This window comes from Solea senegalensis, linkage group LG3, assembly GCF_019176455.1.
Source record: "Solea senegalensis isolate Sse05_10M linkage group LG3, IFAPA_SoseM_1, whole genome shotgun sequence".
In the NCBI taxonomy this organism is placed as follows: Eukaryota; Metazoa; Chordata; class Actinopteri; order Pleuronectiformes; family Soleidae; genus Solea; species Solea senegalensis.
The window spans coordinates 24837216-24855983 of NC_058023.1; the positions used below are offsets into that span (position 1 = coordinate 24837216).

Below are 18768 nucleotides of genomic sequence, written 5' to 3' on the forward strand. Positions count from 1 at the left end.
GTTGTTGCACGTGTGTTGCCTGTCATCTACAGGTCTACATTCAGCAGTTCACTTTGACTGCTCTTTTTTCCATTACTCACTGTAATATTTCAACTGATCAAATTGTGAGAAATAAAAACAACTGTGGTTTAATTTTTATAGACACATTTATTTTTAAAGATAATCACTGAGGGCTAAACAAACTGAACGACACACTGATGTCACCAGAGAAATATAAATAGACTCAATCACTGATGTGATTGTTGATTTAACATGACTCAACAATCATTTATTAAAATCTAGCCCTTTTGAATCGCTTGGTAAACATGAAGGCGTCATATGTAACAGAATTAATGTACAACAACGTTTGTGTTGAAGGAAAACATGACCCAACCCCCGACATCCTATTTAAACAAAGCATTATTTCCAATTCAGACATGCCCTGAAGAGTGCCCGAAGTTTGTGCTGCGGGGCGTTTGAACACATCTCAGTTAGTAAAGAAATAAAATAAACATAGAACATGCTTTAAAAAAAACAAAAAACAGGGAACTGATTGTGCTTCAGAGTTTTTAAATATTGTCCAATGTATTTCACTACATATGGACAAATGTCCACATTGCATAACAAAGTGCGCAAAGGCTTCCAGTGGTCTTTGACTGTGTCTACATGAGCTGTGACAGTTGTCTGAGCATGTCAAAACCGTGTGTGTGTGTGTTTGAGAGAACGATGCAGTTGTGGAGGGGGGCAGCACTGCTGTGCATTTACACTCAGGGAGTGATGAGCCCGCTGGTCAAACTGCCCCTCCCCTATGCTCTCTCTTTCGCTCTCTTTCCCTCTCTCTCCTTCTCTCACACTGGCATACACACACACTGAATGGAATAGGAAGAGGCTGTGCTGCTGGCCCTTTAAGAGCTGAGCCCAGATCTCACAGCTTACAGCAAGAGAGGGAGAAGAGGAGGGACAGAGGCAGAGAGAGGGAGGGTGTGAGTCTGAAAGTGTGTGAGGAGAGAGAGAGAGAGAGAGAGTGAGAGAGAGAGAGAGAGAGAGAATCAGCAGTGTGTTAGAGAGGTTGAAGGATCACTTCTACCCCTTCTCTTCTTTGGGACACTAACCTTGTTCATCTGAGCATTGTGGGACTGTTTTATGTTGTTGTTGTCGAGAGAGACGGACCCTTACTCCAGCATGCTCACTGAGCCTGAGCTACCTCAGGAGTGTAACAGGTACGCAACGCTTTCTCCCAATAACACACACTACATAATTATTCACATACAGATGACAGAGATAGAGGACGGGACAGACGTGGGGAGAAGACGGCACTGGGACAACACGAGTAGGAAGTAGAAAAGCATGTGTGTTTGAGAAGAGAAGAATCTCTCTCTCTGTCTGTGTGTGTGTTTACCATGTGAACTGTCTTGAAAGAGTTGGCAGAGTTGGAGTGTGTGTGTGTTTGTTTGTGTGAGGGAGACGGAGTCAGAGATGGTATGAGTTGATGATTGACTGACTCTGTGCTTTTGGAAGAGATATCATATACAGAGCTGTGGCAAAGCAGGCTTTATAATTCTCTTACTCTCTGTGTGTGTGCGTGTGTGTGTGTGTGTGTGTGTGTGTGTGTGTGTGTGTGTGTGTGTGACAGTTTGTCCCGTCTGACCAAAGTTTCATGTTTATCCAATCCAATACGTCCACAGACAAACTGCTAGAAAACAGTGTTGAAGCATGTGTTCAAGATAAAGACACACTTAGAGTGTGTGTGTGTGTGCGTGTGTGCGTTCAAGTCAGAATGTGTGATCCTCTCATCATCTCCACTGCTCACCACAACTTTATTTACTTCTGCTTTACCCTCTCAACTATTTGAAGTCTCTTTCTGTAACAGTATTGTTAATGTCCTGTCAACAGGTCAAAAATACACGCAGAATTTTTTTCCGTTTTATTTTTAAACACTGAAAAAGTCCAAGACTAAACATAAAATTGACGTGTTTATACCGTGCCCTCCCGCACTGCTTCTTTTGCAATTTGCTTATTTATTTTCAACTTAATCCAAATTCAATGCATGCAAAGCCTCATTAATCCTATTGTGTATCTGCATGTTGTTGTTTTTGTATGTTTATGTTTCTTGACTTATGCTAATTTTAATCTCACTGGGCTCCTCTTATATTTTTGAGCGGGCCTGCGTCATTTACAGGTGTGAACCATCTAACATTTTCCCAAAACTAAACACAAGAGGCTTTTGCCTGTGGAATAATGTCTGTTTGATGCTGATGCCACTGCTGTGAATGGCAGATTATGTTATAATACCCAGTATTTTAATATTAACAATTTTTTATATATAGTTTATTAATATTATTCACTCAATCATGCATACACTGGCACAGAATGGGACTTTTTTTTTTGGTGACTAACTGGGGTCGGTCGGGTGACTTCGGAGGAGGTTTTCAGGGGGGCCCCTTGAATTAAAAACACATTTAGATGTGGCAAAAATGTGTTTTTAATAAACCAGCAAAGTGGTTGAAGAGAGGAGAAAAAAGATAACAACAGCTAGTAGGAATTAAAAATTTAAAGGATTATAGAGAAAAGCAGAATATATGGAGATAAATGCAGGGATTACAATGACTTAGGAGGAGAGCGCTTAGAACTCTTGCTTTCCAGTAATACACTCCATCACTGTGGCTCTGTGTGTGTGTGTGTGTGTGTTTTTGTCTTTGTGTGTGTATGTGCACACATTCATACGTGGATGTATGTGTGCTTCTGTCCGTGACTGAGCAAGAGAAGGGTATCTTCCAACTCCTGTGTGCGCTTCAGCCTTTGTGGTCGCGATGTTCTCGGTTCCTGCGTCTCTGTAAGTGCCCGCTCTTCTCCTCCACCCCGCTGCTGCTTCTTCTTCTTCTTCTTCTTCTTCTTCTTCTCCTCAACACACTTCCTCTTCTTTTACTTTTCTCCACTTATTCTCCTTTTCTAATTCTTTTTTTTTCCTTCAATCATACAACTGTCAGAATTTGATCATGAATTTGATTGCCAATGTCTGATGATGAAGAGTTTGGCAGAGTTTTAGGAGATTGCAAGTTTTATTTTGTCTCATTTATTTTTGTTTTCTGACAAGTGATTACTGCTTTGTTGTCTTTTTGAATTTGAGTTTTATATCGGTTTTATTCGTTTTTTATTTAACTCAGCAAAAAACCCTACAATTAGTTTTTGAACTTTTTGAACATGATTTTTTTATTTGTAATATTTTATGTTGTGTTTTTGAATATTAATAACACTTTTCATGATTTTAAAGTCTTTAATTTTTAGTGTTCTAAGTGCTCAGCTTTGTATCAAAATTTCCAGTTAAAGCCCGAAATAATGGAAACAGACTGCCTCTGCTAACACGGCCTCATCTGTTCACACAAATGGAACAGAAATATGCACATGGAGAGATGCACAGAAATCCAAAGCAATCAGAGCCCAGATGAAAAGACAGAGGGAAAAGAGACGTTTAACGGGGCAACTGTGGCAGTGGATGAAGTGATGAAGGGAAAGAAATGATGTGGTCAAACTGACACATTCCTCACCGATGGAGAAAAGAAGGAATAGAATCATGGTTTCAAAAAAGTGAGAGTTCCACCCATGGGGGGAGATGTTGGGGGTGGAGGAGGTGAGGGAGAGAGGAAGAGGTCTGTGTCAATGTGGTGTTAAGACAGTGGTGGATTTTCACACCCCTCCATTTGTCTCTGTTTATTAGGGTGTGTGTGTGAGAAAGAGAGAGTGAGTTTGAAGTAGTGGCAGTCAGCAGTGGATGTGTCCACACTTTGATCAGTTTAAACGGGGCACAATTTTTTTTACTCCCATTTCATTGGGACCATTTTTTGTTGACATGTTTATTAAGCAATGGGAGTACTTGTCTTATATAGTATATAAGTATTTGTCTTATTCTGTACTTACATACAGTTTTGACATAAAAAAAACAAACTTTGATCGCATCATGAAGTATAATTCTCCGCTCGGGAGGAAAGCATTCATCAGTGTATATAAAGAACAGTACACTTTACCTTGGTGCAGAAAGCCGTTCAGCATTATTACTTCTTTAACATTTAAAACTTTACATTTAGATTTTCCCCCGCTGTGCTTCTTTAATTACTTTAATTTATTTAATCATTATCAACTTATGTTTTCAGAGAAGTTCATGCTGTTGGTGATTTAAAAAAAAAAAACAACTTCTGTCATATTTGACACAAGTTGTTACTGTCACCGTATTTCATTAAAATTGGTGAGATTCAAGTGGAGTGTGTGTGTGTGTTTGACAAACGAGAGAATGTGTGCGTCTGTAAAGGAGAGAGAGAGAGAGTGAGCAAGCAAGAGTGTAATTGAGTAGAGTGTCCGTGCTCCACAAACTAATGTGCCATTCTGCCCCTTTCTTCCCCTGTGGCCCTGTCCTGGCCTCTCTCTCTTTCTCTCTCTTCTTCTCTCACTCTTTCTCTCACCCATTCTCTCTCTCCACCTCTTGCTCGCTCACTCACTCCCTCGCCTCCACCAGCACCACCACCTCGGACTGGAGGCCATTGTCTGGGCCATATTGTCTGTCCCCAGAGAGTCTTGATAACCGTGTCTCCATCCACGGAGCGAGAGGGGGCCAAGAAAGAAAGAACGATAGACAGAAAAATACCAGAGGAGAATGCTAAAGCCAACCCCACCACCCCCTCCTCCTTTCCACTTCCTCCCTTGTCTCAGCACACTCTCACTCGCTCCCCTCACCCCTCCAGCTCTCTCCCACCATGACCTTCCTCTCTCGTGAGATCAGCTGACCCTTTATGATAGCCATTATAAGATAGGGACGATGAATAATTGGCTTCATTTGTTGTTGTTGTTGTGCTTGTTGTTTTTGTGGTGTAACTGTGGACACGGAGGAGTTGGGGTAAAAGAAAGAGAAAGTGATGGAGTGTTTTAAGTGACTGGAAAAGAAAAAGGAAAAGTGTGTGAGAAAAAACAAAGGCAGACAGACAAGAGGTGTCCCTCCAGGCTAACTAGAATTTGGTCATATGACATGAGGTCACAGGGTAGGGGTCAGAGTTCAGGTGGAGGAATTGCATTGTCAGAGCAGGATTGTGTGTGTGTGTGTGTGTGTGTGTGTGTGTGTGTGTGTGTGTGTGTGTGTGTGTGTGTGTGTGTGTGTGTGTGTGTGTGTGTGTGTGTGTGTGTGTGTGTGTGTGTGTGTGCACGCACATAAGTATTTATTCAAAATTTCACACTTCACAAATCTCGTCTTCTCTCTCGTCTTCAGCTATCCGTCAATCTAGGCATTTTGTCCTACACTAATCTCACTATGTTGTGCACTCTTGTGCTTGCTCTGTCACACACACACACACACACACACACACACACACTAACAAACACACACCTCTCTTACCATCCTTCCAATCCACAATAGGAGTCAGTGTTAGAGACCCAGAGCCTACTCCTAGAGCACTACAATGAAACCTCTGTCTTTCCAGGTAATGTGTGTGTGTGTGTGTGGGGGGAAAAGGAGACGACCATTTGGACTAAGGTGGGAGAGTTTCAAAGCATAGGGCGAAAGAAAGGAGACAGCTGGGAGTGTGTTTGTATTTGTCTGTTGTCATTTATGTGACAGAAAGAGTGTGTGTGTGTGTGTGTGTGTGCCTGGTTTACAGGGGCAGGCCAAGTTGCTGACAGTGAGACAAATGTTGTGACTCCTTTATGGATTGCTTAACAAATGCAGCACAAATAGCACCCTGGCACAACAATGGAAAAACACTGTCCTCCGCTCAATAAACATTATGCAGTGTCTCCCCCTCGCAAAACATCAGGGGAGCAGGGTCAGTGTTCACCGGATGCACTTTTCCTCTCTCCGTCTGGTTTTTCTTTCCCTCCTCCTTCTCCTCCTCCCTCAAAAACTCTCTCTTTTTGTTTCTTTTCTTTACCGTTTTCCATAGCAACACTCAAGATTTTCCCATGAACTTGATGATGACAAACCCTCCTGATAGATAATTGGATAGATGGACAGACGGATATGTTCCTGTAGTTCTCCCTCTCGCCTTCATCTTTACCATATCCTTTCTTCCATGCTGAAATGTCGGTGATGATCACATCATCCAGTGACTCAGTGTTAGACATAAATAATGTTTTTAAGAGGGAGAAAAGCAGAAATAATGACAAGGAAAGTACGTGGAGCAATGCCTTGCTGGTGACTAAAGCTTAGGGTGGACGAATGGACGAGAGAGGAAGACATATAAACAGAGAGTGAGTGTAAGAGAGAGAGAGAGAGAGCGAGAGAGAGGGAGGGAGGTAGTTCCAGAGGCCACATGAGTTGGCCCTCGTCTTTTGCACCCACCCTTTTTGCTCTCTCTTTGCACATGAACTTACATGAACACATGACTGTCTCCAGTGTGTGTGTGTGTGTGTGTGTTTGTGTGTGTGATTAACAGCAGTGACATTAGGTTGTGTGTTATTGCCTTTTGTGGTTAAGCTGGACAGGAAACAGAGTTTGGGCTGTCGGCCGCCGATTTAAGGCACCTCACAGAGGATGCTTTGTGTGTGTGAGGCTGTGAGTGTGTGTTTGTATGTGTGTGTAAGGGTGTGTATGTATGTGACTTTGTGAGCCTATACAGACAGGAGCTGTGTTCATATTTCCTCCATGTTGCACACGGTTTACTCAAATAGAGAAAGTCGTCAAGAAAAATTCAACAGGCTTTTTTTTAGTGACTCTATTAAGCTAAAAATGTCTTCATTTACAATATTATGGCATACACTCACTTTTTAAAAGCTTATCATTTGTTTTCAAAATTGAAATGTTAATGACTTTAAAAAGTCTATGTTTTAATGCTTAACAAAGATTAAAATCTTGTCATGCTTGTGCCATAATGTAAGAGAGCCACACCAAGAAATGAGGGAATAACATTCACGCTGTTCATCCTTCAGGCTTTTATCTTTCCATGTCATCCCCTCTTCTGTGTTGCTGCTTTATTCTTCCCACTGTTTAAAAGGACAGCCTATATATAGATATTAGGCAATATACTTAATAGTTTGCTCAGGGAAGAAGGGAGGGAGGGAGGGAGGGAAGTGATGGATGGGTGAATGGAGCGACATTCTTACAAACAGCTGATTGCGTGAAGAGGGAACAGTCAGTAAGACAACACCGGGGGAAAGAGAGGCAGAAAGACGGAGAGAGGAAAAGAGCAGGAGGACAGACGATATTAAAATAAGTTCAAGAGTGTGTGACAGAGAGATAGAGACAAAAAGAGAAGAGGAAATTGTTTTGAAAGCTGAGAGGAGCAACCAGTGGGAAAAAAAGCAGTGGCAATAAAGCGAGTGATAGCATGACACAAGGGGGAAACATTTGTTTAAATTCCCGCCTGAGGTGTCATACAGATGTAAATGTTGCAGTCAGCTCCTCGGAGGCAAAAACACCCTGGGCACCTTATCTAAAAGGCACATTCCGCTCAACTATTTTGATATGCCCTTCCATTCCCTCAGAACAATTTCAAAGATAACTCACATTTCCAGGCAAATAGACCTACACCTGAGTGACAGGCACACACTTCTTAGCAGTCACAGGGAGAAAAAAAATGGCTCTTTGACTCTTGGCAGCACTTTGGAATTAGCCACTGTGCTTATTTTTACTGTAGACGGCTGATTCGACTGACGTGAAATAGTGATGTGAAATAATAGGTTGTAATTTAAAGACAGACACACACACACACACACACACACACACAGAAGTGTGCACACTTTGTTTGGAATTCTCCAGAGGAGGCTCCCACACTCCCTGAAAGCTTGTTCTGAGTAGAGGAGTTAACAAGAGCAGTTAGCGGCATGATTATGTTAGCAGTCAGACACACAGAGCCGTGTGTGTGTGTATGTTTAAGTGTGTGTGTGATAGCCTGTGACATTTCTGCAATGGCTGCTTTGTCTTTCCCTCACTTCTCATTGAAGCTGAAACAAATCTTTGCCCCCATTTTCTTTAATTAATTTGATGTGTGTGTATTTAAAAAAAAAAAAAAAACATTGTGCATGTGTGAGCTCCCGCCCTCGCGTGTTCATAAGCTGTCTGCCTGTATTTAAACGTTGCTTACATGTGCATAAGCTTGCCGTGCTAACATGAAATGGGCACGTTGATTACAGTAAGCGGCAGCCAGGAGATGTCACCAACCATAAACGGAGATTATTCTGCCTGTTAATGGACGTCCGTCACAGTACGATTAGTGACTTACTAGCAGTGGACATATGTGATATGAGAGGGACTTAGTTGAGGAGCCGCTAATCATCAAAAAGCTAAGGGGTAGTGGCGCTCTAATCTCAGCTTAGAGCTCTCACCGTGTGCATAGTTGTGTATTTGTGTGGTTTCGGCAACAGAAATGAGAGGATGAGGGGTTGGGAAACAACAACTAATGATAATTAAGTTTCTTTGGAGTCTACTTATTAATGATTAGTAAATTAAAAAGTACACAGCTTTATTTTTTTCAGAAGTGTGCTGTCAATTTAAAAGACTATTACTGTGCTGTTAAATAGAAAAGGGCTGGCAATATGAATTCAGTGTATGTTAAAGTTGGTCTGTTGTGGCATGTTGAATTTATAAAAACAGGCAAAATTATGCAAATATTTTGTAATTATGACCTGGATGCTGGGGCTTATTTATCAAACTTCTAAACCCCCATCTTTTTAAATCTTTTAATCTCATCGTTCCACGCATTCAAATGTCTTCCTCCAGGTCTCTCCCGTCACAACAGCCCTGCCAAACTTTAAATAAAGTAGCCAGCGTAACCTGCACACCCGCCGTGCTCAATTGTATAGTAATTCAACTTCAAAGGCGAACTGTAGGGAGAAAGGGTTTTTTATAGCTTGAGAGGAGCTGTTAAAGGCCTCTCCATTCATAGACACCCACCTCTGAGGAAGTAGTAGAGTTTAGGGGGTTAGGGGGACGGGTGTCAAGAGGAGTGGAGGGAGAGGATGATGAGGAACGAGAGCGGCAAATGATGAAACAAAGTGTTTGAATTTGTTTCTTCAGTAGAAGACACTGACCAGCAGTTTTGGATATCTGTGTTGTTTCCTGTGTTAATGTGTAACTTATTTTGTCTGTATGCTGTTGGCTCATCAACAAATTCCACGGAAGCTTCTGTTCCTAAATGATGGTCAATAAAATAAAATTTAAAAAAATCAGAGAATCCTCTTAGTGTCTTATATGTTTCTGTAGCTGAACTGAAGTTGTACTTGCGTGAGATGAGATTTCAAAGCCGATCCCAGATCTGTAGACAGGGGTGATGGCTATAGGTGGAGGTGTGCACACGATGGACACGAGACTTATGACACAAGTGAATTTCAGTTTTAATATCAGTTGTATTTAATGACAGCCATGTGCAGTCTTATCTCTGAAGTGTTTTGTCATTGAAAGTAATAGAGGAGCTTTACTGGTCATTTATGGCTTTAGTTTTGCTGAGTATGCCCACGGAAGAGAAACCGATAAAGACATCAACTGCAGAGATATATATATATATATATATATGTATATATATATATATATATATATCTGATGCACCTTGTTGTGTATGCACTGTACATACTGTTGAAACAAACTTTGAAAGCCCTGCCATGGCCACTGAATCTCAAAAATATAAAACAAAGAGGAAACATTTGATGTGTTTCTGAAAGCAGGAATTTTTTTGAGAAACAAACAATTAAAGATTCAATTACACTGGTAAAGTTGAGAGTTTTACAGTGTAACTGCAGAGGAGTTGATCTGATTAACCTGGCTTAACGTTACCTATGATAAAAAGGCATGTTTTTTATTTATTTATTCCTGCATGGTCCTTTTCTTCGTCGCCTCTAGTAAGCAGCGCTCAATATTGTTTGCCTTCCCACTGTCATAAGGTAAATAAGCATTAAATTAGTGGCAGAGCTTCTCCTAGGAACAATACCAGATGTACAGTCCAGAGGAAATCCAATAGAGTCAAGAGGGTAATCAGTTTACTGGAGACAAGCGGGGACAGAGGGGAAGAATTTAAGAGAGTGGCTAGAGAGTGCGAGAGCGAGATACACATACAGATGATTATTGGATGGAGGATGAAGACATGATGATGTCAGTCTTGGTTAAAGAAAAAAAAAAGATAAAACACTTGTTAAATCAAAGAAAATATACCCCTGATGCTTTTTGTTCTTTTAAGCTGCTTTTCATCACAAATAATCTTCCCTTTAGTTGTCACTGCCCTCGCCATCCGTCCATCTCTGCCATGTGTTGTCTCTGTGCAAGTGTTAGCAGACTATTACCCAGGGTCATAGTCACCAGGGCTTCAAGGCTGACAAGTGCATCTGAAAGCCTTCAGGAGATGCTGAGAACCACATTAAATTCTGTTATTGCCACATAGTCACTACATGCCTGTTCAGCTGAAGGACTGGGGAGGCGAATTTACCCAGTGAGTGATGGAGTTCACCTAATAGTTTTTATATCCTTGCCTTCTTTTTAGGGGAACAAAGCCATGGCAACACATGTAAACAAAAGGGCCTTCATGTTGCTTGCTATTTCCCTCCTGTTCCTTTCTTGTCCACAGGTTTTCATAGACATAATTGTCCCTGTTCATGCTGCTGTGTCTCTCTCTCTGAAAGCTCATTGTCAAGACATGGTCATTTCCTCCACAATGCCAGTATAAGCAGGCTCCCTCAGCAGTAATGCCCCCCCCTTCTTTTGAAAATGTGAACATTGAACGGCCTCCATGGTAAACATTCTGCAAGACCTTAGAGTGTGTTTGAAGGTCTGCCAAGGAGCCGAGTGCTCACAAACCAACTGAAGGGGATATTGTGTTGAGCACTGTGAGGGCACTACTGTCTGACTACACACATTAAGATAAAATCCATAGAACGGGGAAGATAAAGAATTGTGAATAGGATTTGGTGAGTACCTGCTGGAAGGACTGAAAGATTTCTTTTTACAGTTAACACATGGAGATGGTCCAGACTATCCAGGAAGTGGCTTCATCCTCATTTTGTGCTGCCACTATCATAGGACTCCAGTTTTCTACTGTATATCTTATGTCATCCTCAGGATTTTGCTCATTCTAACTCCTGTCTTCCCTCTCTCTCTCTGTCTTTCTGTCTCCCTTCTCCTCCTCCTTTTTTTTCCAGGATGTCTTCCAAGCGACCAGCCTCTCCATATGGGGGGACAGATGGAGAGGTAACCATGGCAACCAGCAGACAGCGAGTGGAGGATGAGGAGAGTGAGGGACTGAGCAGTGTCATCCACCTCCCCCTGGCCTCCTACTGCAGCAAGGTGTCCCCTCGCTCGCCCCCCAACCGCATCTTGGACAGCCCCCCCAACATGGTAAGGAGAGCCACCACTTTATTGCTCCAGTGTTTCTGTGGGCGAAGGCACCTACCTTTGGGTGACTGTGTTCTTGAGCACTTGAGTACTCTGGATTATGCATGTTAACATGTGCAATGCTGAGATGATGTTTTCCTCAGGACATTTCCTGTAGCTTGTGGTGTTGCTTTAAAATATGGCTGGGTTTTCACATTGGGATTGGTCATATAATAAAAAAAGGTACATCACATCATTTAAAGTTACATAACTCAGTCAAGTAATAAAAGCTTTATCATATTATAATAAGTTTTATCTGATGCTTACTGATAATATACTGCCATAAATTCTATACCTAGAAAAGATTGAAAACAAAACACTCCCTACAACTCGACAATTAAACGTTGTCGGTGTCACAATAATCCAGGATTATCTGACGCACAGTTATATTGCAAACAAGAGCCGCTTATGTCCAAATCAGCATAATTTAATGGTGACAGGTTGCTTAAATGTTAACATACTGTATATAGACTAAACTCAGAACTCAAATCAGAGCCCATTGCAGACGTGTAATATCAAATTATATTCCCCAAAACATAAAGGAAACCGAGTTCTAAAATTTACTGTGGGATTATTCTCGAATATTTATACCCCAGATAATAATAACAATAGTATAAAAAATTCATTAATATCACCTTCGGTCATTTTTGGTCTCTTTAACACTGTGCTCTTCATAAACATGTATAGTACAATGACATCTTCAAGTTTTGTCTGCAGTCCTGGTCACTGGTCACTTGGCTTTCAACTCTCTTCCTCCATTGGCTCCCTGCCTTTGGCTTTGTATCCTGTGAGGTCGTTTGCCTGTGTGTGTGTTTGAGAGTTTTCACATTGAAAGTGACCCCCCTGCCAGGCCACAGACACTAGATCAGATTATGTTCAGGATAATCCTGACCCCTTCAGCCTAACAGAAGGGTAAAATCAGTGCTGTAATCAAAGTGTGCCCGTGTGACTGAAAATTACAACCTATTTCTTGGTACTAAGTTTTTGTGGCTGTACTTTATTTGTCATCTTCTGAAATGGATACATAATGTCATTTCAGTCATGAAACATGATCAGAATTGTGCTGTTTCTAATAAATATCCAGTCCTTTTACAGAGAAATAAAAATAAATGTTTGGGTATATTGGAAACTAAATGACTGCATATACAGTCTGCATAACCTTTATATCAGTATGTTGTTTACTCCTCTTATGGTGACTTAAGAGTTACCTTTAAGGTCCTCAACACAAAAAACTGCACACATCTCAGCAGTGAGGAAACAAAGTATACAGACATTTATTTAGTGATTCATGATAGAAATGAAAAGAGTCAGATTTCTAAAGACGCAGAAATTGACTTTTTCTCTGAGTGAAAAGCGGTTCGGCACTGAGAGCTCGAGGTTATTGTTTTTTTTTATTATTTTGTATTGGCGAAAGAAAAAAAAATGAAGGTTCAAGGCTACTCTTTGGGAGCACACATGTTTTCGCTTTTATGTGCGCTCCACCAGCCGTTGCCTTGAGCTGATGCACATTTGCGTGACTGCAAAATGTGAGCCTTTGCAGTGAGTCACTTCATCTTTGGATGAAGTGTGACATTGTCGGTGATGCTGAATGTATGGGGCTCTGTTTTTGTAAGTGCTTTTGTGTGCGCACGCGTATTCGTACAGTCGCATCTCCCTTATGATGCACTGTAAATAATAGTGTAGACTCTGCTCTATGTTCTGTGTGTGTATGTGTATACACAGCTTTATTTGGATCGATAGCTGTTAAAAACACGCATGACTTACTTAGCATTTCAGTATGATAACGGGACTGTATTGGGGTATACGGTGTTTAGTTCTTTTTTGATTGTTGGCCAAACTTGACAAAATTTGACTATCCACCATAACAAAAATATGTTTAACCTTTTGGAGTCGTGTGTTCAAAGATTTTTTTTTTCTGTTTTTGCTCCGTGTGTGTTTCGGTGTCTGTGCTTCACCCTTACCTTGATACACACCTTGTCAGAGCAGCGCTCTGATAACGACTGGCGACCTTTCCCCCTATACTGATGATAAAACAATGAAGCAGTGCTTAGGAGCTGTAATGGAAAGCTAATTCTGTAATTAGCCCACTGATTAGCCCGCAGGCTCCTCCCACGATGGACTCTGCATGTGTGGCAGGTGCCAACTGTAAACCAAAGTCCTGGGGCCATGAGGGAGTACACACACACACACACACACACACACACACAAACAGGCTATCTGTTGCTGTTAAGGACAGTGATTAGATTATCTCTGATATCATTTAGATATATTTATCCTTTAAATCTGCACTATATAAAATACAGAACATTCACAATCATATACGTCATAATAATACGTCAGTACAGATGTTATTGCTGCACTCTGAGTATGTTAATATCCTCAAACGGACACATGGCTGCTTTCTCGTCCATCCGTTCACAGATGAGAGGAAACAGTGCTGACAGGTGTGTTTGTTTGTTTGTTGGGGGTGAGGGTGGAGAGACTCATATGCAGCATATTAGATGAAGTCGTGAGCAGGATATGTGTGGTATGGGCTTGGGCTTATCCGGCTGCCTCTTTGGCATGTTGTAAGATGTGTGTTAAGTTTTTCAATCCCTTTGCAGCTGACAGTCAGTGGGGGGAGTAGATGAAAAAAAAAAAGAGAGATGGAGAGGGGGGAGAGGAGATTTACAGCGAGGCAGGGGTGTCAGTGGTAGTGGGGTGTGGGGGTCTCTCTCTCACTCTCTGTCTATCTCCCAGGGCAATTGTTGTGAAGTGATAGGGGGAAGTAAATGGCTCATTGGTGATAGGTTGACTTAGAAGTGAGGCAGTGGAGGGAGAGAGAGGGTTGGGGGGGGATTACAGCTTTATCTTGTCATAGTAAATTAACACGGCAGCGGAGAAGTGCTCAGCTACACACTGACCTCTTCATCCCGCCCGCCTCGCCTGCCTGCTCAGCTTTGGCCCAGCCTCTTTACCTGTCTGCTGCAGCTGCACAGCTACACATGCTCACACACATAGGTTTTTTTTAAAGCGTGAAATGTGTTGAATTATTCACTTTTTAAAAATGTTGTTTTTGAGCTCTGTATAGGAATAGTGCCGCTCATAGAGTAATGGTTTGCAAATGACTGTAGTTTAGCTAAAAGGGTGTTTCACTAAATGCGAAGTTCTTACAGTGCAGCTTGACTGGCTGAGAGCAGCTCAGTTCACGTGGCTGATGGGAAAGATTTTAGCAGCTTTTTAGTTGAGGTCAGCCATCAACACAACCAATCCACAATGCACCTGCAGTTATTAAAGGATACTTTTTTTAACTATGTGACAGAAACCAAATCTACATCCGCACAAAACACAACATAATAACGTTTAAACCACACTACATGCTCAAATCTTTGTTTCCCAATATCTTTCATATTTGTGTTTTTGCAGCCTCTCGCAGAAAAAAAAACGTTTTCACATCAGGCCGAGGCAAGCATCTTCTTTTATGAACGTGTTAAAGGACAAACACTAATTATTTCAATAACAGGCAAGATGCACGTGAAGGCAATACGAACGCATAAAGGCATTATGTCTTCATTTTCCACAGGCCTTCTCTTTCCTTCTTTTTGTATAATTTGTATGTGTGACTTTGTGTTTGTGTGTGTGTGCGTATGTGCTCATGAATTAGACAGATTTAACACAGTCATTGAGCAGTCTTGAGACACAGTGGTCACACTTAATTTCTCATGCCAGTGATGCACTAATTAATCAACACACGCTTTCCTGTCAACAGAGAAGGGTGTGGTAAAATTTACTGGCATGCATTTTAACCAAACTGATATTTAAAATACAGAAAATACAGCTGTGTGTTTTTAGATAAGGAAAGGAAAAGAGTGTAATTCCTAGACAATAAGTGGACGATTAGGACATTAGGCACCCTTTAACGACGCAGCGGCAATTATTAGATTATTAAATAACTGAACAGAAGTTTCAAGTCAAAACTCACAATCTGAGTTTTAGTATGGCATGTAAATGGATTTGTGTCTATGTGCATGTGTTTGTGTATTTGGCAGTGCGCTAGAGGTGTGCTAAGTATATGTCATAAAGATTGGCAGCACTGGCGTGGAGTTAAGTCTTTGCTTCCCTGCAGGGGTGATCAGTGTCATCCTTTTTGGTGTGTATCTGTGTGTATGTATTTTAGCTTAGCAACTGTTCCCTGTTCTTCCCACCGCCACCTTGTCCATGCCTTGATCCACGACGACACACGCGTGTCAAATATTGTTTTTTTGCCCTTACACCTTGCGCAGTCTGAGAGCAGGACTAGAGGGATAAAGAGGGTTTTTTTCTTCTGTTGGGCAATAGTGGAGGAGGAAGGGAAGAAGACGGAGGAATAAAAAAAGAAAGAACTGCAGCATCTGTGCTGGCTGTAGGAAAAGAAATTGTGTTTTGAATTTTTTTTTCACTCTCTTTTTCTGGCAAGAGTTAAGTGTTTTTAAACCAACATCCCCTCACAGATGAGCTTAAGAAGACAAAAGTTGTTTAATTCGGTTCCATTGCAGAGGCAGTAAAAGGATAAAGAGAGTAAGGCGCAATTTTTACTTTGTTCCAGTCATTTGGAAGAGAATTGACATCTGCAAACTAAAGGCAGAACCGCCCACACTGCCAGCCTGCCACATCTAGTACATATAAATACATGCATGCAGGGACTCACACATTTGTACACACACCTACAGGCTATGTACACACACAATGGCACACATATATGCACAGAAATGGCAGAGACCTGCTCAGGGAGGAGGGCATGAACGTATCCAGAGTATTCAGAGTTTGTGTTTGTACTTATGAATAAATGCATTTTGATGAGAAAAGTTTTCCAGCCAGTTTTAGTGCAGGAGCAACCAAACATGTCTCTGTGCGCACGTCAGTTGAGTGACACCAGTTTACAGTTGAAGGCCTGTCTTTCGTCTTGTTTTTTGATCCTGCTGCCTTGGACTTTGCTGTGCAAGTCGCCAGCAAGGCACATGGATTACATGTTGGGACGTTGATCGGGAATAATCATAACCCATTTAAGTTGCCTTTGGGATAAGACTGTCTGTGTGACTTCACACATAAATAATGTCATGGGCCCTAATGTACCAGGTCTTTGAAGAAGCCACGGCTCCCTGCTAATTCCCTTTGATTGGGAAATGACCTTCATTGTTGGATGCGATGTGATGACATCTCCCTGGCAGCTGTTTGACAGAGAAGAAAGATCCGAAACCTCCCCACCCCCCCAACTCCACCAGCCTCCCCTCCTCCCCTCTCCATCTTCCTCCCATATTCTTGTTCTGTTTGTTTTGTTTGCGCGACATCTTTCTCAAAAGAAAGAGTGTGGTTGTTTTAAGTAGGCGCTGGATTAGATAAATGGGATGTGACAGGTGTGACCGCTGCCTTCCAGATGCCTGCCTTACTCTCTCTCTCTCTCTTTATTTCTGTATCTCTCCGTCAACTCGCTCTCACTTCTTTCCACTAATTACATTGCCCCTGTCTCTCTCCTTCTCCTTTTTTTTTTATGTCTGTCTGTCTTCGAGTTCTACCTGCTTACACTCCGTCTCTCTTTCTCCCTTTTTCTTTCTCCGTAACTGGGTACATATGCATGTCGTGCCAGAGCTGATGCAACTTCTAATCATAAAGCCGCTCATTTGAAGTTTGAATTTCCCTAATATTAAGAACAGGAGAGGGTAAAAGGAGAAAGTAAGACAGGTTGGTAAGAGAGAAAAGTGAAGTCCTGAGCACTTTAAGATCACAAGGCACTGTTCTAGTGCCACACAGCCCTCAGCTGGTGAGTTTGCAGTCTCAACATCAACTGACTGAAGACTCATTGCCCTATCATGCAGTAAATATTCAACCACTACTGCTGTGTCATCACTGTCACACTCTGTCCCTCTATTACAATCCATGTGCAAGAGAAGAAGAGAATTTGTGAATTATTGAGCCGACATCTCCGGGCGAGTGTGGAAATACACAAACCTGAGAGGAGAGAAAGTCAGTGAAGTGCCGAAAACGCCAAGTGATCATGGTCTTCTACCTGACAATGAAAGCATTGTCAATATTAAAAGCCTCTGTGTGACTTTATTCTGTCAGTTAAGCACAGAGGAATGATTTGAGACCTTGTTTCGAGGGGTTTTCAGCTGAAGTGATCACTTTGATGAAGAAAAAGCTCGACCCACTGAATAGAAAATAAAAGCAACTGAAGTTATCTGGGCTCTAAATGACTTCACTATGAACTGTGATCCAAGTTCCACCTCCACCATCAGCCTTTGAGTTAATGATTAGAAGACCTTCCTCACCCTTAATACGCTATAATGTCATTCATTCAAATGGAATTTGCCACAGTCTCTTCCTGTCTCACTCAGGAAGTGAGCAAACTCACACACACATGCCCACACAGACTGATAGAGGTACTGTATATGTGTGGTGCTATCCCAGGTGGTGTGTTCCATACTGTAGCCAGATTAGCCAAAGATTAACCCTGTGGACCATTGACCCTCGTGTCTGCAAAGGGCTGAATTAACAGACTGGCTGGCTGATTGACTTACTGACTCACTTATTTCTGTAATTAAATGGCAACGCACGCACGCGCACTTCAGCGCATATGCTTGGATAAGTGATGCCATACATATTTGTATGTCTGTCAATGCATTCGGAGCCTATGTGCTGTTCCTGGTGCTCATCAAACATGTATGTGGACAAAGAGATGATGTGGGTGCTCAGACAGAGCTCAGCCTGCCTTCGCACACAGCTTCACTCTAAATTCAGCTGAGTCGGTTTTATTGAGTCAAAGACTTAAGATGCTCAAAGTTACTTACGCTCAATACGTGACATGTTTTATTCTTTGTCGTTCTGTTTGTATTCTGTCCTCTGTCTTCTGACATTTTAACTAAAGACCCTACGCAACTTTACTCAAAGACAGAAATTGTATCAATATGTTCTGCCAAAATAAAAAATAACTACTCCTCCTCCCTTTTAATAGGTAAAAATTTGAATTTGAAATCAAATGTTTTTCCACTAATAAAGGTTACCCAAACAAAACTTCTTTTCTTGTTACAACTAGTCACAAACTGCTTTCATACATGTCGTACATAACGCTGTAGAGTTTAGGCCCAAACCATTTTGTTTTCAAAAAGTAAAAAAGTTTGATAAAGTTAAAAAGTTAACATTATCAAACATCTGATTGTTTATAGTCCATAATAAATTAGGCTAGTTATTCATCATGACAGCTGGGCAAAAGCAAAAAAATGTATGTTCTATTTTGTTGCTAGACTGATTTCTAGTCATTGTGATTTTCCCGTGTTTTCCTTTCAGATGTTTGTGGAAATGTTTTGACTCTGCTCCAAGGCTTTGTTCCTTGGAAAGGGATCTATTTTTTTGTAATTCTCGTTTTTTTATGCAGTTTCATCTAAAGCATTAATTGTTACGAATCCTAGGACAAAAATTGCACACAACTGCAACTTGGGTTCAGT

General features: G+C 41.4%; 1 protein-coding gene across 7 annotated transcripts in view; it reads left to right on the forward strand.

Annotated features, from left to right (window-relative positions):
* The first annotated feature begins 991 nt into the window (after positions 1 to 991).
* Positions 992 to 18768, forward strand: part of sox5 (SRY-box transcription factor 5) — a 73419-nt gene continuing 55642 nt past the window's right edge. For 6 of the 7 annotated variants that reach the window (XM_044022347.1, XM_044022348.1, XM_044022353.1 and 3 more), the window contains exons 1-2: positions 992 to 1199; positions 11080 to 11275. In XM_044022347.1, coding sequence (XP_043878282.1) covers positions 1123 to 1199; positions 11080 to 11275 — 273 coding nt within the window. In that variant the 5' untranslated portion in view covers positions 992 to 1122. Of the gene's footprint in view, positions 1200 to 1594; positions 2813 to 11079; positions 11276 to 18768 lie in introns of those variants that run through there. The other variant, XM_044022351.1, reaches the window with a different exon arrangement.